The 27,507-nt window shown below is 57.3% G+C and overlaps 1 protein-coding gene across 2 annotated transcripts; it reads right to left on the bottom strand.

Annotated features, from left to right (window-relative positions):
- Nucleotides 1-640: 640 nt before the first annotated feature.
- On the bottom strand, nucleotides 641-26,669 carry PHGDH (phosphoglycerate dehydrogenase). 2 transcript variants are annotated; one of them, XM_036452559.2, is made up of 12 exons: nucleotides 26,399-26,669; nucleotides 18,948-19,099; nucleotides 16,900-16,965; nucleotides 13,018-13,072; nucleotides 12,800-12,898; nucleotides 7,462-7,594; nucleotides 6,792-6,940; nucleotides 4,926-5,078; nucleotides 4,247-4,379; nucleotides 2,682-2,812; nucleotides 1,677-1,914; nucleotides 641-930 (listed from the first exon to the last, which is right to left on the bottom strand). In XM_036452559.2, the coding sequence occupies exons 1-12, from the start codon at nucleotides 26,534-26,536 to the stop codon at nucleotides 776-778; spliced, it is 1,602 nt and encodes a 533-aa protein (XP_036308452.1). In that variant the 5' UTR covers nucleotides 26,537-26,669; the 3' UTR covers nucleotides 641-775. The 2 variants fall into 2 exon arrangements, with proteins under 2 accessions (XP_036308452.1, XP_036308453.1); XM_036452560.2 differs by lacking the exon at nucleotides 12,800-12,898 and having other exon boundaries at nucleotides 26,399-26,624.
- Nucleotides 26,670-27,507: the final 838 nt, after the last annotated feature.

The following is a 27,507-nucleotide window of genomic DNA, read 5'->3' as shown; positions in this document are numbered from 1 at the left end:
CCTGCACTGCTGACCGTGACCCCGTGACCTGTGTGCTGCCCCCCACCCCCCACGGAGGCTTGTGCGGGAGAAGTCTGGGTTTACGGCTCCTCCTAGGCAGGTCACCTAGCCCCGTGGTCGGCAAACTGCGGCTCTTGAGCCACATGAGGCTCTTTGGCCCCTCGAGTGAGGCTCTTCCACAAAACACCACGGCCCCGGCGAGTCTATTTTGAAGAAGTGGCGTTTGAAGAAGTTGAAGTTAAATTTCAGACTTGTTAATAACCATTTCACACAAAAAATAAACGGTTTTAAAATGTAAAAAAAAAAAAAAAAAAAGCAATTCCTATCGTTGTACTGTTGCTATTTGGCTCTGTGGACTAATGAGTTGGCCGACCACAGACCTAGCCCAGTGTCTGGCACATAACGCTGCATGTACTCATATGCATGTGTAGTTCCAGGCGGAAAGGGGTCTGACACGCCGCGCTTTGTTCCTGTGAAAATGCCTCTGAATAACCTGAGGCAGGAGCACCCACACCCAGGCGTGCAGCTTGCCCATCCAGATCCTCCTCTGTGAACCCTCCGCCCCGCTCCCTGTGGCTGCCCGTGGGCGCCCTCTGGTGGCCCTTGTGGGTAATGACAACACAAAGCGATGGGGGGGGTGGGGGGGCTGTTTATTAGGTGGTTATAACAGGGATCAGACCACGTCCGTCCGTGGTGCCAGCCCTGGGAGTGTGACCTCTCCGTGTTGGTCACAAAGCCCCCACAGCTGGTCCCCTGGTCCCGGGGAGCCCCAAGGTCAGAAAAGGAACTGGAAGGCCTCGGTCACATGCGGCTTCCAGGCGTCCAGGCTGGGCAGCAGCGAGGAGATGCCCATGACGTGCCAGGTCTCCCCGTCGGACACCACCGAGGTCTGGTAGGACAGCAGCTGCACGCCGGCCTCTGCCAGGAGCCCTGGGAGGAGAAAGCCTGGGTTGGCACCGAGTGTGGGAAAGGAGAAGCGAGAGCCTCGGGCTGGGGTGACGCCTGCTGCAGTGCAGGCCGATGGTCTCGGGATCAGAGAGCCGAGAGAGGGAGCGCCTGGCTCAGCTGTATTCTGGAGAGCATCGGGCGGGCGGGCAGGGCAGGGCGGGAACAGCTGAGCTGGAGCGACTGCCTGGCTGGCTGGCTGCCAGCTCCATCAGACCCACCGCGAGAGAACAAAGCAGGCCTGCTCCTCGGCGCAGCTGGCAGGGGTGGGGAAACTGAGCACTCCCTGCCAGGCAGTGCTCCAAAGCTCCCCTCAGCCCAGATGCCAGGGGACTGCGCAGCTCACGATGGCATATAGACTGTCAAATCTCAAAGGGAGCCGAAACCGGTTTGGCTCAGTGGATAGATAAAAGCGTCGGCCTGCGGACTGAAAGGTCCCAGGTTCGATTCCGGTCAAGGGCACGTACCTGGGTTGCGGGCACATCCCCAGTAGCGGGTGTGCAAAGAGGCAGCTGATTCATGTTTCTCTCTCATCTATGTTTCTGGTTCTCTATCTCTCTCCCTTCCTCTCTGTATTAAAAAAAATAAAATCTCATCAGAGGGAAGATAGGGGTGAGGAAGAGATCAACCAAAGATAGGACACCCCCTTCCGCAACCACCACACACCACCACACCCCCCCACACCACCCCCCTGCCTCAGGACGCCAGCACCCTCCCAGGCCCCTCCTCACCGATCATGGTGGGCAGCATGGCGGGGTTGGAGGGCTGGGCTCGGAACAGCAGCAGGGGCAGCCCCCTGCGGAGAGGCACTTCGGGTCGGAAGGCGGCTCCGTTGAGCGCCTGCAGCACAGGCGTGGTGCCCTGGACGAAGCCCACGGCCTGGTAGGGGGCACCCGCCAGGGCCACGCTCAGGAGGCCTTCCCCGCATCCCTGCTCTCCTGGCACGGCGGGGTTATGGGAGGAGGTGACCTGCGGAGAGAAGGCAGGGGCGGTCACGCCTCCTGGAGGCATCATGCCCGCCCATTCCCTCAGCCCCACGGCCGATGAGTAGGGCTTCAGCCTGGCCCACTGGGTCAGCCATTCAGAGCCGGGGGAGGGGTCCATGGCCCCCGTTAAGGAAGAACGGATCTGCCTGGTACAGGGAACAGCTTGGAGGGGAGCGATGGGAACGAGGGAGGTGGGTCTGCCCGGGCTGACCCAGCCTGGCCGCTCCGGCTCACGGCTCCCTGCACAGAACCAGCCGCCTCCCTGGGACGTAGGAGTGGAGAGGGGGCGGGAGGGGGGCTGCCGGAGCCCCGCTTCCCATGGCCGCTGCCAGCTCCCCTGGCAGCAGGCTTTGATCTACAAAGGGAGCCGGAGGGAGAGATGCCAAAGAGAAGCCGTGAGGGCAGCAGAGGCGAGGAGGACGTGCTGCCAGCTTCCCAGGAGCGGGCAAGCTCAGCAGGAAACCGGGCTCCATGGTGCATGCACAGCCCTGGAGGGAGCCAGAGCTGAGCACACGAGGCTGCCTCCCCCCACCCCCACCCCCGGCCAGACAGACACAAATGGGCCCCTCAGTGCACCCGGCTGTGGAATAGGGTGCTGGCACAGGCGTGCACACACACAGCACTTTCCTGCACAGCGACACTCGGAGGCACTCACTGAGCAGGGCTGGGGCGTGCTCTGAGCATGCAGGGGAGAGGGCTGTGCCCAATGACAGGGTGGGGTTGGGTGGGGAGGGGAGGGTGGGCACCCACATTGAGGCCAGCCTCCTTCACCAGCAGCTTGGCGTTCACCAAGTTCACGTCCGCGTGATTGGAAGCGTCCTTGAGGAGGCCGACGATGACTGCGGGGCTCAGGCAGTTCCCGGCATTCTTCAGGGATACGCCTGGGGGGACCAAAAGGAAGCCACCATGAGGCTTGAGCAACTCAGGAGGGGCAGGAGGCACCCACTTGGGTTCGCAGCTCCTCACACACTGGGGACCCCGATCCCAGCCTGCCTGGGCCATCCTGCTTCCCCCAAGGAGGAGCGGACGCACGGTGGGTCTGCAGACTGCCCAGAGGCTGGCCGGCCTGGCCCTTGTCCCTGTCCCGGACTGGACTCCGAGGGCACTCTCATCCACTAAAAAAAAACGCATCTCCAGCCGAAACCGGTTTGGCTCAGCGGTAGAGCGTTGGTCTTCGGACTGAAAGGCCCCGGGTTCGATTCCAGTCAAGGGCATGTACGTTGGTTGCGGTATAGGGGGTGTGCAAGAGGCAGCTGGTCGATGGTTCTCTCTCATCGACGTTTCTAGCTCTCTATCTCTCTCCCTTTCTCTCTGTAAAAAAAATCAATAAAAAATAAAAATAAAAATAAAAAAACGCATCTCCAAAACCCGCCCGAATCCAGTGCCCCCCACACCTGCCATGCCCTGGCCATCTGGCCTGCCTGTTCCTTCCGACATTCACACCCTTGCTGGCCTCAGGAAGCAGAAGAAAGGGGTCATTGAAGGAACTGCAGCCCAGTTCCCTCTGCCTTGTGGCCTGGAGTCCCAAGCCAGTGGGGATCCCCTGGCTCGGGCCTTGCCCAGGACGGACAATGCTCAGGGTCTACCTGCCCGCCCCTCACCCCCACCCCTCCCGCTCCCCAAGAGTCAACGGTCAATGTGGGGGAACGTCTCGGCAATGCTGGAGCCTCCCCGGTCTCTCCAGCACCTCTGCCCCGGGTGGAGCCTGCACAGTCAACAAGCGGCCGACAGAGGGCGCTGTTCTGTCCCCACATTGCGGCTGAGCAATGCCCTCAAGGCTGCCATCTTGTCCCAGCGCCCATCTTAGGCTGTCGAGCACAGAACGTCCTCACACCTCGTCTGGCACACCCATCGTGACTCACACTTCACACATGAAAAACTACAAGGCTCGGAGACCGGGAATGCCACACAGCTGGTAAGCGACAGGGTCAAAACCAGCATCAAACTCCATGTCACTTAACCAGGACTCCCGCCACCAAATCCTACTGCCTCTCATGGGAAACTGTGTCTCTTGTGGAGGTTCCTCTTGCACCCGAAACAGGAACATCTTTAAACTACTGCACACACACACGCACATCTTTAAAATAACGTGCACACGGGATTCGTGAAAATGAAGCGTATTTCCCAATGACTTTTCGTCCCTCCTCTTCTGCCTCTAACTCAGTAGCAAGTGAGCTGTACTCAGCAGGTGGGGCATGGGGCCCCGAGACCAGGGTCACCTCCGAGTCCCTCACTGTCTGCCTGTAGTGGACACACCTCACGGGGTGCAGAGTCCACACCCCTCCTCCCCTTCCCTCGGCAGGGTCCCCACTCACCCTGCGTTACCACCTGGATGGTCCCTTTGGGGGATCCGGCCCAGGCTCGCATCAGAGTCCCCAGAGCTTCTGCCAGGCCGATCCACGGCTTGGTGTGCGGAGAGAAGGCGCTGGTGAGGGCCTGGGCATTCACCTGCAGGGAGACGGGGAGTGGGGCTGGGGCTAGGAAGAGGTGGGTGGGACTCGGCAGGCCTGTCCCAGCAAGTCTTGTTGCTGAGACCCAGCTCCCCAAGGACCGCGGAGAGCAGACGGCCAGCTGCTGGGAGCAGAGCCGAACAGCTGGGTGGCCAGGAGCCTGTGGCAGGCGGAGGAAGTGTGCGACTCACAAGGACCCTCACCCTCAGGGGCTTTCTCCACTGCCCTGCCCCCCACTCCGGGGAGTCCAGTCCTCAGCCCAGCCTCACCCCTGCATTCGCAGGCCTGCAGAGAACAAAGGAGCCTTTCCCAGGCGCTGGGCCCCGGGGAGAACCTCAATCCCCGCACAAGGCAGCAATGTCAGGGCCGAGCTGGGCTCCCTGCTCCTGCCACCGGCCCAGAGGCTGACTCAGGTGGAACCTTACCTCGGCTCCCAGAGCAGAACCCGGCCACCACACCACGCTGTCCCCGCTGCCGTCACCAGGACTCCTCTCCCCCCTCCAGCCTCCGCTCCCCCCCCTCGCCCCCCGCCTGGGACACTTACGACCCCCGCGAGGGCTCTGCCCTTCACCATGTCCACGAACTGCACGGCGATCTCCTCCCCGCAGCGGCTCTGCGCCTCCCTGGTGCTGGCGCCCAGGTGGGGGCAGCTGATGACGTTCTCGTGGTCCACCAGGGCGCGGTCCCGGGGCGGCTCCTGCCCGGACAGAGACGGGGACGTTGGCAGGAGGGAAGGCGGCTTCTCCTCTCATTTCGTCAGGGTGGCCACTGGGCTCCATGGCCCGCTTCCTCACGGATGCCCCGCCACAGCCAAGGGCGGACAGAGCCCTGGACCACATTCAAATAAACGTGCCTCTGGGCCAACCTCCATCTTCCCGAGCCTCAGTTTCCCGCCCTCAGAAATGGGTGAGCCTACCTCGGACCGTCGCCATGGAGATTACACGCCAGCAGTGGCACCTCCCGTGGTGGCTGCTTTTCCCTCAAAGCCCCGCCCCCTGCGCTCACGTTTGCAAACAGAAGGTGGCCACCCGAGCACCTCCTCCCCACGCTCCAGGGTCCCTCCACCCCTCCTGCTCGCTGGCACAGCGCACTGCCCCTTGGGCTCTTCTCTGCTGGGCACTGTCCCAGGCTCTGTGGGCTTCCCCCTCCCCCAGGCCCAGGCGGTGGCAGTCAGGGCTCTGAGGAGGTCGGGGACAGGGGATGGGCTGAGCTGGGGGAGGGCCAAGCATTCGGCCCTCGGGAACCTTACAATCTAGTCCAGAAAGGTCACCAGAAACACAGACCCAGCCCTGGCTGGTTTGGCTCAATGGATAGAGCTTCTGGCTGCAGATTGAAAGATCCCAGGTTCAATTCCAGTCAGGGGCACATGCCTGGGTTGCAGGCTTGATCCCCAGTGGGGGGCGTGCAGGAGGCAGCCGGTCAATGATTATCTCCCATCATTAATGTTTCTCTCTCTCTCTCTCTCTCTCTCTCTCTCTCTCTCAGCCTTCCTCTCTGAAATCAATATTAAAAAAAAAAAAAAAAAAAAAGCCGAAACCGGTTTGGCTCAGTGGATAGAGCATCGTCCTGCGGACTGAAAGGTCCCGGGTTCGATTCCAGTCAAGGGCATGTACCTTGGTTGCAGGCACATCCCCAGTAGGGGGTGTTCAAGAGGCAACTGGTAGTTGTTTCTCTCTCATCGACCTTTCTAGCTCTCTATCTCTCTCCCTTTCTCTCTGTAAAAAAACAATAAAATATATTAAAAAAAAAAAAAAAAAAAAAAAGAAGAAAGAAAAAGAAAAAAAAGAAGCACAGACCCAGAGGGCTGTGCACCGGGCAGGGGATGGACAGTGAGCCTATGGGGGCTCGGAGGGCGGGGGTGGCCAAGGCCACACAGTCCACACAGGCCCGGCACCCGCCCGGCCTCGGCCAAAGTCCACGCTCTCCCCGGGCTCCGGGTGTTGAGGCGGCGAGGGGATTCTAGGGGACGTGCACCCTTCATCGCTGGGCCTGGCGCACGGGCAGGATGGGTGGGGGGTGAGAGGCGGGGGTGGAGGAGGAGACCTAGGGGAGCAGCCCACCCTGGGGACCGGGAGCCTCTAACCTCTGTCCTGGGAGAGGAAGGGCGGGGAGAGCCAGGGCACTGGGTGCAGCGGGCAGGATTCGCTTCATCAGACCCACATCAACGATGAAACCTCTCTCCCTGCCGCAGGCCCGGCCTCAGGACCCCGTGCCGCTGTGTCCTCTGAGGTTCTAACCCAGCAGGGACCAGGATCGGTCCCACTTCACACTCGGGTTTTGTAGGAGCCAGCGTGGGGAGGCCTCCTCAAACCACACAGCACAGGGCCGTTTCTCCCCTTTCCCGGGAGGTGCCCTGGGGGCCTCCTGCCCGCCTCCAGGGTCCTGACTCCTGCCACCCCCTCGCACTCACCTCGGTGAACACGTCCAGCGCGGCGCCCGCACACTGCCCGGACTGCAGGGCGCGCAGCAGGGCACCCTCGTCCACGATGCCCCCGCGGGCGCAGTTCACCACGCGCACGCCCTTCTTGCACAGCGCGAAGGTGCCGTCGTTCAGCAGGCCTGGGAGGTGGGGGGGGGGGAGGGGTGCCACCATGGTGCCAGGATCCCACGGGCTTGGCTCCCAACTCAGACCCCCTTCCCTGCTCCCCTCCTCCCCACAGGCGTCCCCCTCCCCTCTGAGGCGCTGGGCCAGACCCCGTTCAGAAACCTCCTAGAATAGAAGTCTCTGAGATATGGCTGCATCCAGGGGGTCCGCAGCCAGAAAGGCCTGCAGCGGCCCAGCCACTATCCAGGGTCACTGGTCTTACATGTTGCCCCAGCTCACCCCTGCACCCCACAACTCCCTGCGGGCTCATCCCTGCACCCCACAACTCCCTGCAAGCTCACCCCTCCCCTCTAATGCAGGGCAGTTCACAAAGCATCCCATGCCGGTGCAGGCAGAGCTGGGGGCCCATCCCCCAAGCTGATGACACACACTCTCACACGTACACACGGGCACACACACGCACAGTGTCTGTGGAAGCCCTGGACAGCGGCCCACCCTGATCTGGCCTGTGGCTTCCGTGGGGGGACAGACCCACCTGTCGTGGAGGGCAGGAGAGGGGTGTGCACCGTGATGAAGTCACAGAGGGGCCAGATCTCCTCCAGGGGCAGCTGCTGAACGCCGAAGGAGGCCGAGACCTCTGGGGAGATGATGGGGTCGTACCCTACAGTCTGGTCGTGAGAGAGAGCGTGTGTGTCATTGGGATTAGTATTTACATTATTCATAATGGCAACCACGGGACGGTTACCATACGCCGAGCCATGCTAAGCCTTCTGCAGACACCAGTGTCCGGAATACAGGGGCTTACCCACGAGGGCGGAAAGGCGGGGGTCGGCCTGCGCGCTCTTAACCATAAATGTGGGAGCGGCTCCTGTGTGCGGCCCACGGGCCATGTGGAGCGTGGACGCCCTTGGGAAGCAGGACGCCCAGGGAGGGAGGATGGTCGGTCACTCGGGGGTCAGTGTGGGGCACATCCAGGAAAGGGAGGGGCGGCTGGCTGCAGCCGGGGGACCACAGGGCCAGATGGCAGGGGCCCTGGCTGCTTGGACAGAGTGCAGGAGGGAGGGAGGGAGGGAGGGAGGAGGGAGGGAGGGAGGGAGGGAGGGAGGGGCGGCGGTGCAGAGCAGGGTTAGAGACCAGGATGCGTCACCAGGGAAGTGGGTGAAACACCGGTGCTGGAGTTATTGCTCTTAGGGGCTTAAGATGCATCTGGTCTTGGAAGGCAGACCGCGGTGACTGGCCACAGGGATGGGGGTGTACATGACCAGTGACAGGTGCTTTCCACAAGGCAGGGCTGATGGGGTGGGAGCAAGGCCCTCAGAGGAGGAGAGTGAGACAGCGGGGTACCGAGGTGGGGGAGGGCCCAGGGAGAACCTTGTCTGGGGAGGAGGTGGGCCCTCCTGAGGCTGCTGAGAAGGAAGAGGGTTGACTACTGGGAGATGGGGGCAGCCAGGGAACTTGGGGTATCAGGGTCAACAAACCACATCCCACTGGCCAAAGGTCATCATCGCATGTCAGCGAGGGGAACGAGACGGGCCGGTGAGCAGGGGCAGGTGGAGAGGGGAACCGAGACAGCTGGCTGAGCAAACTGGCCGAGCAACTTGCAGCCAGACACGGGCGGCTGCCTCCCTCCGGGCAGATAACATCTAGGCTGCAGGTCTATTTCGGCTCCCGACTCAGCCAAGCAGCAAAGCCAGGTGGGCGGGCGATGCCAGGGCCAGCTGTGATGACTCACCACCCCCCATCCGGGCTCTGACCAATCAACAGAGGCCAGGATCCCCCCCGAAAACGGGGAGCCCAAGCTGCAAGCATCTGTCCCGCATCAGGAACAGCCTGGCTGCCGGACACCCATCCCGGAGCGCGGGTAACATGCTAGCCGAGCAGCTGGGAGGTGCCTGCAACCAGGTGTGAAGCCAATGACAGGAACAGTTATTTTAGAAAATAAAATGGCAAAGAAGATGGCTCAGTGGATAGAGCGTCGGCCTGCGGACTGAAGGTTCCCGGGTTCGATTCCGGTCAAGGGGGTGTACCTTGGTTGCAGGCACATCCCCAGTAGGGAGTGTGCAGGAGGCAGCTGATCGATGTTTCTAACTCTATATCCTTCTCCCTACCTCTCTGTAAAAAAAAAAAAAAATCAATAAAATATATAATTTTTTTTAAAAAAAAGAAGATAGAGAAGCGAGGGAAAGTGGGTATGGAGGAGGTGCCGCGTTCGGATCCCACTTCTCGTCACCGTGTGGAAGAAGGAAAGCCACGCGGGCCCCATCCCAACCGCGGGGGGAGGCTCGGGGGAAGGAGGCTGCCTCCCGGTGGTGGCGTCCGGGATCACCAGCTGGTGACACGCAGGCCCACAGGGCCCGGCCGTCAGAGAAAACAAAACCCATTTGTCCCTGTCAGGGAGAACAAAACACCCAGGGGAGGGGAGGTTTCTGCGCTTCTTCTCACAAGCCTTCTCACAAGGCGTCTTTGTCCGCCGCCGGCCGGAACAACGGCCCCTTCAGCTCCAACCCAGATGCACTTCGGCATGTGGCACGGGGAGAGGAGAGGGCACAAAGCCGAGCCTGGCGAGCGGGTTCACACAACCTCAGGACCCTGGGTTCTCAAAAAGTCAAGAAAAGGGGCAGATCAGCATGGCTCAGTGGATAGAGCGCTGGTCTGTGGACTGAAGGGTCCCAGCTTGGATTCTGGCCAACAGCACAGGCCCGGGTTGCAGGCTCAATCCCCAGTAGGGGGCGTGCAGGAGGCAGCCGGTCAGTGATTCTCTCTAAACATTGATGTTTCTCTCTCTCTCTCTTTCTCTCTCTCTCTCTCTCTCTCTTCCTTTCCTCTCTGAGATCAATAAATATATTTTTAAAAAGGGGGATGGGGGGCAAGCTGGCCAGGTGCCCCTACCTGGGGCCAAAGGGAAGTGGGTGGGGCCAGGAGACAAGCATCTCTGCATGCCCAGGCCCTGACTCGGCTTTCTTTCACAGACAGACAGAATCTCACTCATCCGCAGGGAAAGAATTTGAAAGAAAAGCCCTGTTCTTGTTTTGGTTTGTGGATTTGTTGTTGTTGTTGTTTTACTGGAGTCGTCCAGGGCAGACAGGAGCTGAGCTGAGACCTGGGGTCCTTGCACCAGGAGACATGAGGGGGTGGGGCCCATTCTGCCCTGTAGCCACATTCTTTAGCTTAGACTTGAAACTCTCCCCACTACACACAGAAATCTTAAAACACAATATAAAACCAGATCAACTCAAAGCTGCAGAGGTGAGGGCCTCATGCCCCGCCTGTCCCTCCCACTGTCCCTCCTGCTGTCCCTCGGGCACCTTTCCAGGGCCTGAAGTTCTGGGAAGGATTTGAAAACCACTCACTGTTCTGGGTCAGTAGGAATTCTAATGACAGACCGAGATAAGAGAGCTTTTGATCTAGAAAGAACTCAGGGAAGGGCCTGTGTAACAGGCAGGGGTCAGGACAGGGGTCAGGAGGGAAGACAGCCGTGGAGGTACAGGGCAAACAACACAGATTAGCAGTCAGGAGACCCAGAGTCTGAGCCGGCCTCCACCACCTACCGCTCCTTTTTTCTTGAGCAAACCACATAACCTTCCTGGGCCACAGTTTCCTTATCTGCTACGGAGATAATAACATTGACTCCGCAGGATCATGGAGCACAGAGTACGACACGCCGGCCTCAGTACACGTTAGCCCCGTGGTCGGCAAACTCATTAGTCAACAGAGCCAAATATCAACAGTACGACCATTGACATTTCTTTTGAGAGCCCTATTTTTTTAAACTATATAGATAGGTACATTGTTATTAACTTGATTTGGGGTACTCCTAAGCTGGCCTTTGCTAAAAACTCAAGGGGCCAAGGAGCCGCATGTGGCTCAAAAGCCGCAGTTTGCCGACCACGGCATTAGCCGGACCCGAAAGATTCAGTGACATCTGGTGCCTCCAGTCCAAGGTCCATCCCTCCGGGCTAAGTCAAACTCAATAGAACACGGGCCACCAAGAAACGTGTGAGATGCTGCTCTGCTCCTCACAGAAAACCTTGATCAGAAAGTGCAAGGCTCAGCTCCGGGCCCACGTAGGTCTCTTACGCTTTCTAGACCAGAGGACACGCTGGCGTGCATGCGAGAAGTCTCCAAAGGGATTGCCTGAGGGTTAGCCACACTACTGAGAAAAAGTGTCAAGCAGAAAATGGGTCTCTATCGAGAGACCCAAGCGATGCAGCCCACCAGCAGCCTGCCAGCTCCGGGCATTATCCGGAAACCCGCATCTGTGCCACCTGGCTCAGAGCAAGTCAGCCGCCGCTCTGCGATGGCTGCTCAGGGCTCCTTCTGGACCCGGGCCTGAGTGTCAGTACAGGCGGGCAACAGCCAAAACCTTCCTCCCCAACCACAACACACACACACACACCAGGTGGTCCTGGGCTAAGCTCCCATCAGAGATGAAGGATCCCTCGTTCCCCGAGGGACCAGAGAGTCACAGAGAAAGGAAAGGGGACAGTCCATCCCCAGCCCCTGAGCGCAAGAAGGTCTCTCCCTACGATTCCCGGGATAGGAAGGGATCAGCTCTTCAATCCCCATACCCGGGAAGGGCCAGGTGCCAGCCACTCTCCAACAGCCTCATGCGTGATACCAGCCTGGGTGCCAGGCTAGCCCAGATCGCTGTGCTGATTTTTCGGTAATTTCTGAATCTGCCGCCATACCGCTGTACCTAATTTTCAGCCCTTTGCCTAGACCTATTTTCTACAATGTCTCCAAGTTCCAGCTTATTCTAACCACTTGTTTGCGCGTGACTAACATTTTTCTGTATCATGTTGACTTTTTTCCTCTTGAATGCTCGGGAGCCCAGGTAGAGGAGACAGTTAGGCTCAGGGCCTCAGGTCTGGGAGGGTTCAATATGGTGGGGGGTTGAGGCAAGAGGCAGAGGAAGACGCTCACGATGGTAGAATGGGATGCCCCCCTGGGCTCTTGTCTGTCATCCATTCGCTGTGAGCCCTCGGAAAAAACAAACCAACTCTGGAGGTCAATATAAACGTAAGGGTTCATCAATAAGTTCCATGAAAATGGGAAGGACAGCCAGAGAGAAATGGAGAATTCTGGAACAGGGCCATGTGAATTTCTCAAGACCTGAAACGATCTGATTTTCGAAGCTGTTTCCCTTAATGTTTAACGAAAGCCTCCAGGCTGCAGTCTGAACCCCCCACCCCCGCCCCACCCCACTGCCACTGTGCACAGGAGGCGGCCCCCAGCCCTCCCAGGGCCTGTCACTCTGGCCTAAGTGGCCTCCCCTGTGCAGCGTCCCCAGGTGTGGTTCTGCTTTTGATGACAACCCTCCCTCAACCGGAAGCCCCCCAGAATAGGATAAGGCGGGACCCTGAGGGGAGTGGGGGGCAGGGATGATTTCTAAGAAATGTGTGGAGTCCCCGGCCACCATCAGCTCTAGGATCCTACCAGCTTACAGGCCAGCACCGTTCGGTTTCTGCTGAACCCTGGAGAGGAGCCAGAAGATGGATGGGCAAATTGCTCATGTTTCTTGAATCATCACAGGCGACAGACACAGCCCACAAGGAGGCCTCACAGCAGGGGGAAGGGGAGGTTGGAGGAAACTGGACCCGGCTCCGCTGGAACTCAGGGCTATTACCCACCCCAGGGCCGAAGGACCCCCACTGAGCAGCCCCAGGTTCTGAGTTCAAGAATGCACACCAGCCGGTAATGCTCCCACCCTCCCTCCCTGGCTGTACCTCCTGTTTAAGCCAGAGACTCTGAAAGGGAGGGGTGGGGGGCATCAGGGAACGTACTGATGAACGCTCATGACGTTCGAGCCTTCAGCGCCTCGCACACAAAGCTGCCTCTTCCCAGCGTTCTAGGGAAGCCTGCCGAGCCCTTACCTTCATCCCGAAGGACTGCATCCGCACGGCCACCTCTCTCCCGATCCTCCCCAGGCCAAGAATCCCCAGCGTCTTTCCATTCAACTCGGTCCCCATGAACTGCAACCAAGCAGGCGAAGAGGCGGAGGTCAGCACCAGGAGTGCTTACGTCAGGCACCGAGCCGGGGGCGGGGGGGGGGGGGGGGGGGGGGGGGGGGGGCCCAAGGCCCGCTGCTCACCTTCTTCCGGTCCCATTTGCCATCCTTCATCGACGCCGTCGCCTGGGGAATCTGCCTGCAAGGACAGACGCAGGGTGAGCCGGCCCACGCAGACCCCTGCCGGCTCAAGGAGGCCTGCGGTGATGTTCGCAAGCCACCTGCACCTGTCGTGGACCAAGCCCCGCCTGGGTCAGGGGCAGGACGGTCGAGGTTGTGCAGCACAGCGGAACCCTTGGCAAGGCCGGACTTGGGATCTTGCCAGTTTAGCTCAATGGATAGAGTGTTGGCCCACGGAATGAAGGGTGCCAGCTTTGATTCCGGTCAAGGGCATGTACCTAGGTTGCAGGCTTGATCCCCGGCCCTGGTCGGGGAAACAATCGGGAGGCAATGAGTGGATGTGTCTCTCTCACATCAATGTTTCTCTCTCTGTCTCTCCCCCTCCCTTCTACTCGCTCTAAAAGTTAATGGAAAGCCCTAGCTGGTTTGGCTCAGTGGATAGAGCGTCGGCCTGTGGACCAAAAGATCACAGGGTTGATTTTTTTTTCATCCTTGGAAATTTAAGCCCCAAAGGTCTCAGGCTAGATTTGGGTGGGTGGGTGCCACAGTCCACACACGTCTAAATTCTCCACCTCCTGTCCCATCACCTCAGGCAGGCACTCATGCACACTACACAACACACAGCCTCTCTGCCCCTATTGGCTAACATGGCAGTCCAGTCTCCATGTGTTTTCTGGAGCAGACAAAGGAAGTCAGGGCAGCGTTAGAGGGGAGATATGTTCTGTGGGATAAGGCCATCCAGGACCAGAAGCAATGTTCAGCCCTAGCCAGCTTGGCTCAGTGGATAGAGCTGCCGGCCTGCAGACTGAAGAGTCCCAGGTTCGATTCCAGCCAAGGGTACATGCCTGGGGTTGCGGGCTCGAACCCCAGTAGGGGGCGTGCAGGAGGCAGCCGGTCAATGATTCTCTCTCATCATGGATGTTTCTATCTCTCTCCCTGTCCCTTCCTCTCTAAAATCAATAAAAATATATTTTACAAAAACCACAATGTTTAGAATGTTTAAAGAGCATCTTCTGTTTTAGACACTCTTATTGGAAATGTTTAGACGCCCATTAGCTCATTGAACGCTCCCAACTGCAGTGTGGGCTCTGGGGGTTAAACACCCAGCCCAGCTCCGCCCTGGAGGCGGCTGAACTGACTCAAAGCCGAAGAAGGCCTCCAGCAGGCAGCCTCCCAAGTCTGAAAGGCAGGCTTTTCTGCTGGCACCTGCGTCCAGTGGTCTGTGGGTGGGTGGGTGGGTGCACAGAGATTCCACAATATTGTTCCTGTGTTTCTACTTCACTGACTTGTTTACAAAAAGCTCTTCCCTGCAGAAACCGGTTTGGCTCAGTGGATAGGGCATCAGCCTGTGGACTGAAGGGTCCCAAGTTCAATTCTGGTCAAGGGCATGTACCTTGGTTGCAGGCACATCCCCAGTGGGGGGGGTGCAGGAGGCAGCTGATCCATGTTTCTAACTCTCTATTCTTTTCCCTTCCTCTCTGTAAAAAATCAATAAAATACATTAAAAAAAAAAAAAAAAAAAAAAAAGCTTTTTCCTGTCTACCCATTAAGGACTTCCACCTGCTGGCCAGGCTGTTCTCCACTGGGAGCCCCGTGGACTTGTGGGTAAACTCAGCCAAGCTTAAGGAACTCGCTTCAGGGGAAAATCTCCATCTCCCTGCTTCGGCTCGTCACACCATCGCATCTACCGTGTTTCCCCGAAAATAAGACATCCTCCAAAAATAAGACCTACATACAGGTTTCCTTCTGAGTGAAATATAAGGCATCCCCTGAAAATAAGGCCCCCGTAGGCTAAACATGAGAGATTTGGTCCACTGATTCTGAAAGAAATGGAGTCACAAGAAATTCACCAGGAAATTCAGGAATTGGATTGTTATGATGATGTTCCAGAAGATGACATGATTGTTATTGAATAAATGAGTAAATTCTTGATACTGTAGGATTCACAGTTTGTCTGGCTTGTGTTGACAACTACCGTACTACCGTACCGTATACAGGTAATAAATTTCCTTTATTTTCATTTAACAATAAATTTGTACCGTATTCTTCTTCATGGAAAAATAAGACATCCCCTGAAAATAAGACCTAGCGCATCTTTGGGAGCAAAAATTAATATAAGACACTGTCTTATTTTCGGGAAAACAGGGTAGTTCGATGGTGTGAAAGTGCAAAAAAAGGGAAAGTGCTCTCAGTCTCAGCAAAGCCTAAAAAAAATGCCTCACTTGGTGAGACGGAGCCTCAACCCTCACTCCCCTACCCGCCTCCTCTCAGCTCCCTCGCCTCCTGATCTCTGCCCACCGTGACTCCACGGTGCTGAGATGTAGGTGCTAAGATGTATGGGATGGCACCACGGGCACAAGAAATCCCCAGACCCTCCCTCTAGCTGCTGTGCGCAGCTGGCCAGATCCTCCCAGGTTCAGTCCTCACCAGGCCGGTCTCAGGGGACCAAGATGTGGGCGAGGGACCCCCAAAGGGGTCTGACTCAGAAGAGAAGGTAAAGCGGGCGAGACGGGGAGATGTCACCGTTGCTCTCCTGAAGGGTCCTAGGTTCGATTCCAACCAAGGGCTCATGCCTGGGGTTGTGGGCTCGATCCCCAGGAGGAGATGTGCAGGAGGCAGCCGATCAATGATTCTCTCTCATCATGAATGTTTCTCTCCCTGTCCCTTCCCCTCTAAAATCAATAAAAATATATTTTACAAAAACGACAATGTTTAGAATGTTTAAGGAGCATCTTCTGTTTTAGACACTCTTATAGGAAATGTTTAGATGCCCATTAGCACCTGTCATCTGTCCAAAGCCCCCCATTGTGAGCCCCACTCAGACCTCTGCCCCCACAGGGCCCGATGCTCTCAACGGTCCCGTCCACAGCGCCCACCAGGACTAGGGCTGCCCTGCCAGGGAAGCAGTGACCAAACACAGGTTATGAGACGGGAATGCCTTCCTAACAGGCACTTACTTCTCAGTTTGGACGCATCTTGGATGCGTGAGGTTGTGGGTGAGGGACTGGGATGAGGTGGTGGGGGCATCCTTTAAACAAGTGGTTGGCAAACTCATCAGTCCACAGAGCCAAATATCAACAGTACAACAACTGCCATTTCTTTGGAGAGCCACATTTTTTAGACGTAAACTTCTCCTAACGCCCCTTCTTCAACATAGACTCGCCCAGGCCGTGGTCTTTTGTGGAAGAGCCACAGTCAAGGGGCCAAAGAGCCGCATGTGGCTCGCGAGCCACAGTTTGCCGACCACGGACCTAGACGAAGTTGATGGGAAAGGGTGCTCCGGACAGCAGGAAGAGAATTTGCAAAGCGCGGAGGTTAGAGGTTAGAAGTTAGTGTGTGAGCCAAAACCGGTTTGGCTCAGTGGATAGAGCATCGGCCTGCGGACTCAAGGGTCCCGGGTTCGATTCCGGTCAAGGGCATAGTACCTGGGTTTCGGGCACATCCCCAGTGGGGGGTGTGCAGGAGGCAGCTGATCGATGGATCTCTCTCACTGATGTTTCTAACTATCCCTCTCTCTTCCTCTCTGTAAAAAAATCAATAAAATATATTAAACTTTAAAAAAAAAGTTAGTATGTGAAAACCGACTGCCAGATGGATGGGGAGAGTGGGAATCGAGGAAGGAGAAATGTAAGATCACACACAATCCCTCCCTCCACGACCCTGCTCCCAGGTGACAGGCAGCACCAGGTAACGGCCCCTCCCCATTGGCCAGCACTGGGGACCTGACCTTGGTGAGGGGACAGAGCCAGGGGACTGAATGTTCCCCGGGGACCGGCCGCCTCGAAGGTTCCTGGCAGCCTGCACGCCGCCGAGCTGCAGCTACTCGCTAAGTTTCCGGCGACTTACCTGGCCAGACACATGATCATCCCGCAGGTGAGCTCCGCAGCACTGAGGCTGTTCCCGTTGGGGGTGCTGGGGGTAAAGGAAAAAGGGACATCAGAGGGCCCAGGCCCGGGACTCTCGCTCCCGTCCCCACTGAAGGCCTCGGGGGCACCCTGCACCCGCTCTCCGCTCCAAGCGCTTGTCCCAGCCTCCGGCCCCGCTTCCTGTGATTGCTCCAGCCCACCTCCCGGGGCTGGGACCTCCAGCACAGGAACACACCTGGCCCCGCTCCCCAAACTCACTCTTCCCGGGAGGGAAGCGTCTCCCTGGCCTGGCTAGCCCTTGTGGTTCCTCTCATTTCTGAATCTACTCGCCCGAGGCTCATGCCATCAAACCTGACGGAGGCTGTGCCTCGATGGGTGACGTATCTATCAAATGCGAATGTCAGTCCATTGCCCACTGACCTTCCCCAAGGTGCCCAACTTGGTTTTCATTCGTAACAAAGTGATATATATAAACACACACACACACACACACACACACACACATATATATATATATATACACTAAAGGCACAAAATTCATGCAGGGGTTGGGGGCATTGGTATCCCTCAGCCAGGCCTGCGCCCTCTTGTAAACCGGGACCCCTCTGGTGTAGGGCCCCTAAGCCTGGCCAGTGATCAGAGCCTATTGGGGCTCTCCCAGCAGCTGGCCCCGCCCCCACCACTGCCACTGTTCGCCATCTGTGCAGCGCTGTCCCCCAACTCCCCATCACCGGTTGCCTCCCTCTGCTGCGGGCAACAGGCCACGTGGGGTGTGATCGCTTGGCTGGCCTGGGCCTCGCTCTGCGGGACAATCGTGGGGCGATGGTGGGCCCCCGACCAATAGAATCGCACCCACCATGGCCGGCCTATATATTAAATCCTATATAATAAAAGGCTAATATGCAAATTGACCTGTTGCTATGACAAGCACCGACCATCAGGGGGCAGACGCTCAACATGGGGGGAGCACACTCAGCCAGAAGCTGGGCTCATGGCTAGCCAGCGCAGAGGGGTGGCAAGTGGCGGGAGCCTCTCCTGCTTTTGAAGCAGTGCTAAGCCATCAGTCGGGCATCCCTCAAAGGCTCCCAGACTGCAAGAGGGCACAGGCCTGGCTGAAAGACCCCACACACACAACAGTGCACAAATTTCATGCACTGGGCCTCTAGTAAATATTGATAATAAAGGTTGCTCAGAGTCTGTCTTTGCACCTGGCTCCCTGGCCCCCCAGGGAACAGGCTGTATGGGGACGCTGGGAGAGAGGCTGGGGGCCAGAGGCTGCTGCTTCTGGGTCCAGGGCAGCCATGTCAGATGGGTTACATTTAACATTTCTACTGTTGGGATATCACCCACCCTAGCCAGATGACCGGTCAGTTCACCCCTACCCTAGAGGGGAGAGTGGAGGGAAAGGGGTGAGGACATGAGGTCCCCAAGGGAAAAGGACTCCAAGGTTTCAGAGCTGTGGACCAAGGATAGTCTTGCCTCACCACATGCCAGGTGGAAGCCAGAGGTGAGCGTCCCCTTGCACGCGCATGCCGACACAGACCTTGCATGACCTTTCCCCCAGGTTTCTGCAAAAACCAGCTCCAGTGGGGACCCTTTTCCTATCGGCCCTGGGGTGTGAAAGGGAAACGGAGGCCCTGGCTGCAGAGGGGCCCAGGGAAGTGAGGAAGACAAAGACTGGGGTCCCTCGGGTCGCTGAGGTGGTGGGTGTGCGTCTAGATAAGAGCAGAGCTGACAATGCCGGTTCCAGACAGATAAAATCCACTAACTCCCTTCTGACTCCCACACCAGGCTGCAGACCCGCAGACACCTGGGGGAGGGTGGGTTTGGGACGCATGGAGTTTGCAAAGACAAGCTCAGTGGCAAACCACTACGCTTGAGCACTGGCCACCGCCTGCACTCGGCTCCTCCTGGAAGTCCTCAGCTCCGGCTTGGGACCTGGCTTTGCTTAACACAGACCTCTCCCTCCCTCCTCGAGGTCCAGCCCCGCCCCCCGCCCCCGCCCCCGCCCCCGCCCCCACGACTCACTTCATGACCAGGATGCCCTTCCTCGTGGCGGCCTCCAGGTCCACGTTGTCCACGCCGGTGCCGGCCCTGCCCACCACCTGGAGCTTCTCCGCGGCGTTGATGACATCGGCGGTCACCTTGGTGGCCGAGCGCACGATCAGGCCTTCGCAGTCCTGAGGCGGGAGGAGAAAAGTGTCTGGGACCACGCAGCTGGTCTGGAAGACCTCCTAGAGCTTCCTTGCCCACAGGGGGCGCTCCCATGTGCTCACTGACTGGATATTCTTGAGGAAAAGGAGACAATGTTGCACCTCAAAGGGAGGGTGGGGATAAAAGGGAGAGATCAACCAAAGGACTTACGTGCACACATATGAGCCTAACCAGTGGTCGAGGACAATTGAGGGCGGGGGCATGAGTGGGAGGTGAGGTGGGGGGTTGAGGACAAATATGTGATTCCTTAATCAATAATGAAATTAAAAATAGCCGAAACCGGTTTGGCTCAGTGGATAGAGCGTCGGCCTGCAGATTGAAGGGTCCCGGGTTCGATTCCAGTCAAGGGCATGTACCTTGGTTGCGGGCACATCCCCAGTGGGGGGTGTGCAGGAGGCAACTGATGGATGTTTCTCTCTCAGACATCGATGTTTCTAACTCTCTATTCCTCTCCCCTTCCTCTCTGTAAAAAAATCAATAAAATATATATTTTTTTAAAAAAAGAAATAAGAAATAAAAAATAAAAAAAGGCAATGGTGTGAAGCACCATTTACACCTCCAAGAAGCTCCCCCCAGTCAGCCTGGGTTAAAATCCAAGCTCCATCCCTGGTGAGCTCTGAATCTGAGCTTCAACGTCCACTGTGAGAGAGAGGAGGCCATGGGACAGGCCGGGGGCAGCGCCGGGTGCGGTAGCTGGCCCTGCTACCAGGAAAGCCAGGACAAGCGGAAGAGAGAAACGGAGGCCGGTAGTTGTCAGCCATCGACTCAATCCTATCTCCCCTAAACCAAAGACACTTAAAAGTAAATGGTTTGCATTCCTCCTCCCGGGCCCGAGGGTAAAAGGACAGCAGAAATCCATTGAGTGCCACTGGCCAACCACACCCAAGGACAGACAGATAAGAGAATAAATTCCATTCTGGCACATCAGCATAACGCTGAATATTCTATTGAGATCCTTCCCTGAGACCTCACCTCAAGGCCCGGCCTGGAAAAACCCTCAAAAGGAAGATCCAGCCGAAACCGGTTTGGCTCAGTGGATAGAGCAAGCCTGCGGACTGCAAGGTCAAAGGCATATACCTTGGTTGCAGGCACATCCCCAAAAGGGGGTGTGCCAAGAGGCCGCTGATCCATGTTTCTCTCTCATCCATGTTTCTAACTGTCTATCCCTCTCCCTTCCTCTCTGTAAAAACTCAATAAAATATATTTTTTTTAAAAAAGGAAGATCCAGCTCAAGGTCTCCCTCCCTCGCAGGAACAGGCCTGTGCCTCCCGCTGCTTTCCCACAGGCGGGCAGCTCCTCAACTCTGAGGGACCACCCCACCCCCAGGCTTGCAACCAGGCAGCATGGGCAGCGGTTGGCTGCCTCCCCTCTGACTTGCTGGTGAGCCAAAGCAGACCGCAAGGCTCATCTCCCAGCCTTTCCTTGTTTCCTGTCCCCCGCCCCCCTTTAATAAACGTCCTCGAACGTTCACCCGGACTCCTGAATTTTTTCCTGCACGAAGTCAAGGCCCCCTGCCTGGTAACAAAGGGACATCCCTGCCTCCACTGACCCTGGGAAGCCCCTAAGGTGACCAGAAATCCTGATTTTTAACAATTTGTCCCTCGGCATTTTAAAAAAAAGTCCCGATTTTTTCAAAAATCGGGACTTTTTTTTAAAACGCCGCGGGTCGCGGGACAAATTATTAAGATTCGGGACTGTCCCGCCAGAAGCGGGATGTCTGGTCACCTTACCCTAGGCTGGCCCATGGAAGGCACTCCATAAACAAATGGTGGTCGGCTGAGTGAAAAAGTGAAGTGAATGAAGAAAAGACAAAACTGCTGAAAGGGAAACATCTCCTAAAAAACAGAGGCCAAAGCAAGGGGGAAGGAGAGAACAATGAAACGGGTCCAAAATGGCTCAGACACCCAGGCAATGTTCGAGTCAAATCACACACGTGAACACCGAGACCTTCTAGTCCTCCTAGCCACTTTACATGGCCACTCGCTATGCTGGACCCCAAGACGGTCTTCCCAGCTCATCTCCTCACCACAAGGATATTGTTGCCCAAACACCCACTGAGCATCCCCAGGCAATAGAGCAGGTGCACAAGCACCCGGCCCACCCCCAGGTGGGAGGGGAAGCAACAAGCATGGAGTTGAGGCTGGGCCCCAGGCCTGGTCTCCGTCTGGGTTAGAGGGTTAGAACCGACGGCCCTCAGAGCCCTCCCGCATCTGCTCATCTGCTCAGACTCCCATGAGTGGGAGTTTCTCTCTGCCTTTTCCTCAGCGGAGCTCTCGGCTAGATCCCACAAGAACTTTCTTTTCTCCCCTCCCACCACATCGATTCTGGGGAAAGAAGAGCCAGCGGGCACCTGGCTCCAAGGGCGAGGGCCCCGCTGAAATACTGTGCACAAGCCCAGAGCCCAGGAACAAGTCAGTCAAGGTCCACAGAGAGAGCAGAGCCCCACAGTCCTCCACGGCCGGAGGGGGGGGCATGGGCGAGGCGGGGGTTCAAGTTTACACGCAGCCCAGTCTCTAGATCTGGAGGCTTCCCCGATGTTTCAGGAGACGGCAGAGAGTTTGATGCAAGACCCCTCATGGGCTGACCCCAAGCCCTTTTATTATCTGTGACTTTATTATTATCCGTGGTTCTGAAAGAACACCTCACAATGGGACATTCAAAGAGGCATTTACCAAGAAGCATGAAAGTCTCACCCCATTTCACAGATGAGAAACTGAAGCTTCCTCCCCACCTCCACAAACGAAGACTGCCCACGCCCCCTCCTCCTCATTTCTCCTTTCCATCTCCGGGGTGTCTGCTGTGTATATCTGGAATTACGCTACACCTGTCAACACCAGTCACAGCCCCACCCAAGGAGCTCGCGGCCACCACCCGCCAGAGCTCACCACCGCACGTGCGTGGTGTGACCTCGGCGTGTCCAAGGCATGCAAAGGTTAAGGCGACAGACAGGAGCCACCCAATCTGGGCTGCGGGCCAACGCCTGGTACTCGGAATTCCTCCTAGTTGGACATCAACCAATGCCTGGCCGGAAAGGGGACACGGTGTCTGCCCCACATCCAAGTCCACGCACTGGCCTGCACAGAAGAGGATCCCCCTCCCTGGCCACACGCCACCCACTCTGCCAGGCAGGCAGCTTCCCTCCCAGGAGTCCTTTGCCAACAACCCCGGACACCATCACAGACCCTCCCCCGTTTTATCCTCTGCTTCACGTCGTCTCGTCAACGTCCTCTCTCTGACCTGCAGTTTGCTTTTCTCAGACGTCCCTAAAGCAAAGCTTATTTTAATGGCTGATACTCCACAAAAGACGCCGCTGAATACATGAGCCCAGTGATTAAACCTACCCTCCACCATTCTCCCCACCCTTGCCCTCCTTCCCCAAATATTTGATCGGGTCACGTGATTGGAAATCCAGCCTCAGAAATCCCTTCTCTTGAGTGTGATAAGAGGCTTAAGATTGACTTGCGTGAGCACTGAACAGTTTTCTGAAAAGGGAGAGCAAGTTGGGAGGCAGCGGGGAGAAAGATTCGGAAATTGCCATATCCATCAACAGAGCCAAAGTCACAGGACAGACCCACGTATGTGTGGGGATTTACAGAATAATAAAGGCAGCCCTAGCCGGTTTGGCTCACTGGATAGAGCATCGGCCTGGGGACTGAAAGGGTCCCAGGTTCAATTTCGGGTCAAGGGTGGCATGTACCTTGGTTGCGGGCACATCCCCAGTGAGAGGTGTGCAGGAGGCGGCTGGTCAATGTTTCTCTCTCATCAATGTTTCTAACTCTCTATCCCTCTCCCTTCCTCTCTGTAAGGGATCAATAAAAATATATTTTAAAAAATAATAATAAAGGCAGATTTCAAACTGCTGGGGAAAGAAAGATCTATGCAATGAGTAGCAGTAGAAAAATGTAAGGGACAAAACACAGAATTCCTTCTTCATCTTTCTTACAATTATGAGCTAAAGGTATAAATGCATTACCGGCCTGCGGGCTAATGGATTCTGACCAGCACTGCTGTTTAATGAAACAAGAAAATACATAAATGCATCACCTACGGTATGAGTGTTCTTTCATGAAACTTTAGTACATGTGTGTCCATATGTGTAGATGTGTAAATGGAGTGGTGACGGGAAATTACTTTCTGATTGTGGGTCATGGCCAGCGTTTAAAAGCCACTGATCCGTGGTAAGATTTCAATGTTCCTGCATATGTGATTTAAGAAGTGGCATCAGCCGGGATCAGTTTGGCTCAGTGGATAGAGCGTCGGCCTGCGGACTGAAAGGTCCCGGGTTCGATTCTGGTCAAGGGCATGCACCTTGGTTGCGGGCACATCCCCAGTAGGGGGTGTGCAGGAGGCAGCTGGTCGGTGTTTCTCTCTCATCAATGTTTCTAACTCTCTGTCCCTCTCAATTCCTCTCTGTGTAAAATCAATAAAATATATTAAAAAAGAAGAAGAAGAAGTGGCACCAGCCAGGCAGTGTAGCTCAGTGGTTGAGCGATCACCCATGAACCAGGAGGTTGAGATTCAATTCACAGTCAGAGTACGTGTCTGGGGTGCAGGCTCCATCCCCAGTGTGGGGTGTGCAGGAGGCAGTCGATCAACAATTCTCTCTCATCACTGATGTTTCTATCCCTCTCTCCCTCTCCCTTCCTCTCTGAAATCAATAAAAACACATTTAAACAACAACAACAACAAAGAAGTGGCACCAGCCGAGAGAGGAGGGATACACAGCCTTGAGTTTTGTGAGTTCCAAAAACAGATGCTTTGTTATTCCAAGCCGGTTTTCTAAACATTTTTTTTCCCACTAAGACCCACAGTTAAGAAACACATGATTAAGTTGTGATTTTAAACATTATCCCACACACACCCCCACAACTCACACATAGCTGAAACAAATTCAGCCTTCCTCTCTGCATAGTTCTTATTTTGTGAGTGTTTTTTCAAATGCTAATTAGGACCCATTAAAGCGACTTCCTTACCCAGCCATGGACTAGCTGTGACTTGCTTCAAGTCTGCACAGGACGGTTCAGGGGGAGTGAGCTGAGCGAGGGCAGCCTGTGCCTGCCCAGAATGCGAAGGAGTGGGGAGAGGCCCGGCCTGGCTCGGGTGATGTGTGGGAGTTCCTTCCATTCTGTAAGGATGGAACTGGGGGAGGCGGGGCACTAACACAGAATAAGAACACAGAGTGGAGAGGAGAGGAGAGGGCACCGTCCTGTCAGCTGCCAAGGAGTTACCCCCCCCTCCCCCCCACCGAATGCTCCACAGAAGCAGGCAGGCAGGCTGGCGCTCCCAAACAGCCCCAGGAGGCCTGGCAGTCCAGCCAAGAAACACCCCTCCCGCCCTGCCAGTTCCCAGCGCCTTGAAAAGGGCCTCCAGATTTCAGCGCCAGACTCCCAGCTCCCACCTGGCTTGCTTCCCAACGACTGGAGACGCCTCCGGTCCTTCCCAATCCCACACACAGCCCTCCCCGGCCCCCGCCCCCTCTCTCCTCCCGGCCCCCTCCCTCCTCAGGGGTATAGGATCTCTGATTTCCATACAGCTTTCTTATGCCCCAAGAACAGGCCACGCTCCCCATTCCAGTGGCCTGGTGGGTCTGGAGCTGGGCTAGAGGCCATGCCCCTGCCTTCTGGCCACTGCCCAGAGCCAAGGTCATTGGCACCATTCAGACAAAAGAGGAAGAGGTGGTGCGTGTGAGGCGCCTGCCTCCCACCTGGACCTACCCACCCTGCTCCTAGGACTAGGTCCTGAGCCCCTGCACACCCCCCTCCCCATACTCTCCCCGCACCCCCCCGCCCCCAAATCCAGGCCGATCAGCCCCTCTCCCACTCCTGCAGCGGGCCAGGCGGAGGCCGGGCTGCGGGGCTCTCATGCACCACCATCCTCTGGCGCCGTGGGACCAGGTCGCCTCAGCAGCTTTGATAAGCTCCCTGGAGGCACCGGCCGGTCGGAAACTTCCCTGAGTCCGGGAAGGGGTGTGGGCATCCGGACACCGCTTGTGTGGGGGGCGGGGAGTCCAGGGAGAAACACGGCGGCAGAGCCCACCGCCCAGGCAGCGGCGAGGACCACGCGGTGGCCGCGGGCTGTGTGGGTGTCAGGACCCCGGGGGGAGCGAGGCCGGAAGGGGTGGGTCCGCGCAGAGGGGGGCAGAGGAGGGTGGGGGGGAGACAGTGGGGTGCTGCGGGGGACAGGAGCTGGCGTGAAGAGTTCCCAAAATCAATGACACCCACCACCGCACGAGGACCCTTCCAGCCAAGGGAGACGAAGATGTGGAGTCGATTGTGTGCATGCATATGGGCCTAGGCAGTGGCCATGGACAGCAGGGGGGTGGGAGCATATGTGGGGAGGGGTTTGGGATAGGAATGGGGGATAGGACAATTATGTGATATCATAATCAATAATAAAAAATTTTTTTAAAAGATGTGGAGTCGCCTGTGCCCGTTACGCATCCCAGCAAACCAAGGTGCGTTGCCGGGAAAGGCTGGCTAAGAAAGGGCAATTGCCTGGGGGGCGCCTGGGGGCGATCCCCGTCCGGCCCGGTCGTTCCGGACCAGCGAGGAGGCCCCAGGGAGGCCGCCCGCCCGCCCGCCCGGGGCCACGTGCGGGGCCGGAGCTGCCTGGACCCCGGCCGCGTGGGCGGCGCAGGCTCTCGGGCGCCCCCCGCCCCCGTTTCCTCCGGGCTCCCGGGCGGCGGAGGGGCGGTGAAAGCTGCCGGCACTCTTGCGTCAGACGGAGGGAGGCGGGCACGCTGGTGGCCGTGCAGCAGCTGCCACGAGACAGGCTGGGACCCGGCCAGCGCCCCCCGGGAAAGCACGATCCGGCCGGGCCAGGGCCAGGGGGACCCAGGGCTCCGCTCGAGGGGGATCGCCGGTCCCGGGGCGCAGGGAGCCACTCTGGCCGCCTCCCCGGGGGCCACGGGGCGCCCAGGCGCGGTGGGCCGCGCTGGCATCCATCCCGCCGGGACCCTGCACGGCGCATGGCTGGGCGCATGGCTCGCGGGGATGGGCAAAGCCAAGGAGATACGCGCGCAGTTTGCAAACTGAGCGGAAAGTTTACATCCTGCAGCTCACCGCCGCCGCGTGTTCCTCTCTCCTGTCCCCTCCCCCACCACACCCCCCAAACCCTTTAATCGGAGGCCCCAGGACCCACCGACACCCGGGGCCGGGGTGGGGGTGGGGGTGGGGTGGGGCGCGCCGGCCCGGGCGCGGCCAGCCGGTTTCCGAGGAGGATGCCACGGGCCGCTCTTGTCTTTCTCCCCCCGCTCCTCGCGTTACCTGCAGCTCGGCGATCAGCTCCTCCTGGCTCAGGTTCTGCTTCTCCACCACCTGCAGCCCTCCATCTTGCAGGATCTTCCGGCAGCAAGGGTCCAGGCTGTCACTGATGAGCACTTTCTGCAGGTTTGCGAAGGCCATGGCTGGCGCCGGCCTGGGATCCAGCGCGCTCTCTCTCCCGGGACCAGAAGCGCCTCGGAGCGCGCTCGGGAGGCCGGGCCTGTGTAACTGGGCGGGATTCGCGATCTCCCGCTCCCCCCTTGTCTCCCCCTCCGGCTCCGGCCGGCTCCTGCGATTGGACAGACACGCTCCAACTCCCGGCGGCTCCGCCTCCTCCTCCTCCAGGCTCCGAGCCTTCGGTTCCCCTCCCACCTCATTATTCGCAGGGATTGAATTTCTCAATCTCGGCCAAAAACCCGTCCCTGCACCTGGCGAGCCTATATATATACACCATATACACCAGTAGAAGCACAGTTTATGCTGACTGGGCCGATTTGTATCTGCAATAAAGGGAGAAAGAAACCCGTTCTCACCGTCAGAGCGATGCTTTGTCTTCGCTTCTTTCCTCCGAAGGACTCATTCATGAATTCCTGCACCGCATTTATAGAAGATACGCCTATTCTATGCAAGGCACTGTGCTGGATGCTGAAGGGGCTGGGCATCCGTGAACCAGGAGGTCACCGATCTATTCACCATCAGGGCCCTTGCCCCGGCTACTGGCTCATTCCTCAGTGGGGGTCTTGCAGGAGGAAGCTGATCTATGATTCTCATCATTGATGTTCCTATCTCTTTCTCCCTCTCTGAAACCAATTAAAAATATTTTTTAAATTAAAAAAAAAAAGACCAAAACTCTGTAAAACATCATACACATAAAACTGATGAATTTTGCCTTAACCCAGTGGTCGGCAAACTCATTAGTCCACAGAGCCAAATATCAACAGTACAACCATTCAACTTTTTTTTTTTTGAGAGCCACATTTTTTAAACTTAAACTTCTTCTAACACCACTTCAACGTACACTCGCCCAGGCTGTGGTGCTTTGTGGAAGAGCCACACACACTCAAGGGGCCCAGAGCTGCGTATGGCTCGAGAGCCACAGTTTGCCGAACACG

This window comes from Pipistrellus kuhlii, unplaced genomic scaffold (genome assembly GCF_014108245.1).
Source record: "Pipistrellus kuhlii isolate mPipKuh1 unplaced genomic scaffold, mPipKuh1.p scaffold_m20_p_24, whole genome shotgun sequence".
Taxonomy (NCBI): domain Eukaryota; kingdom Metazoa; phylum Chordata; class Mammalia; order Chiroptera; family Vespertilionidae; genus Pipistrellus; species Pipistrellus kuhlii.
Note: the sequence above shows the minus strand (reverse complement) of the source record. Positions and strands in the feature narration are given on the sequence as shown.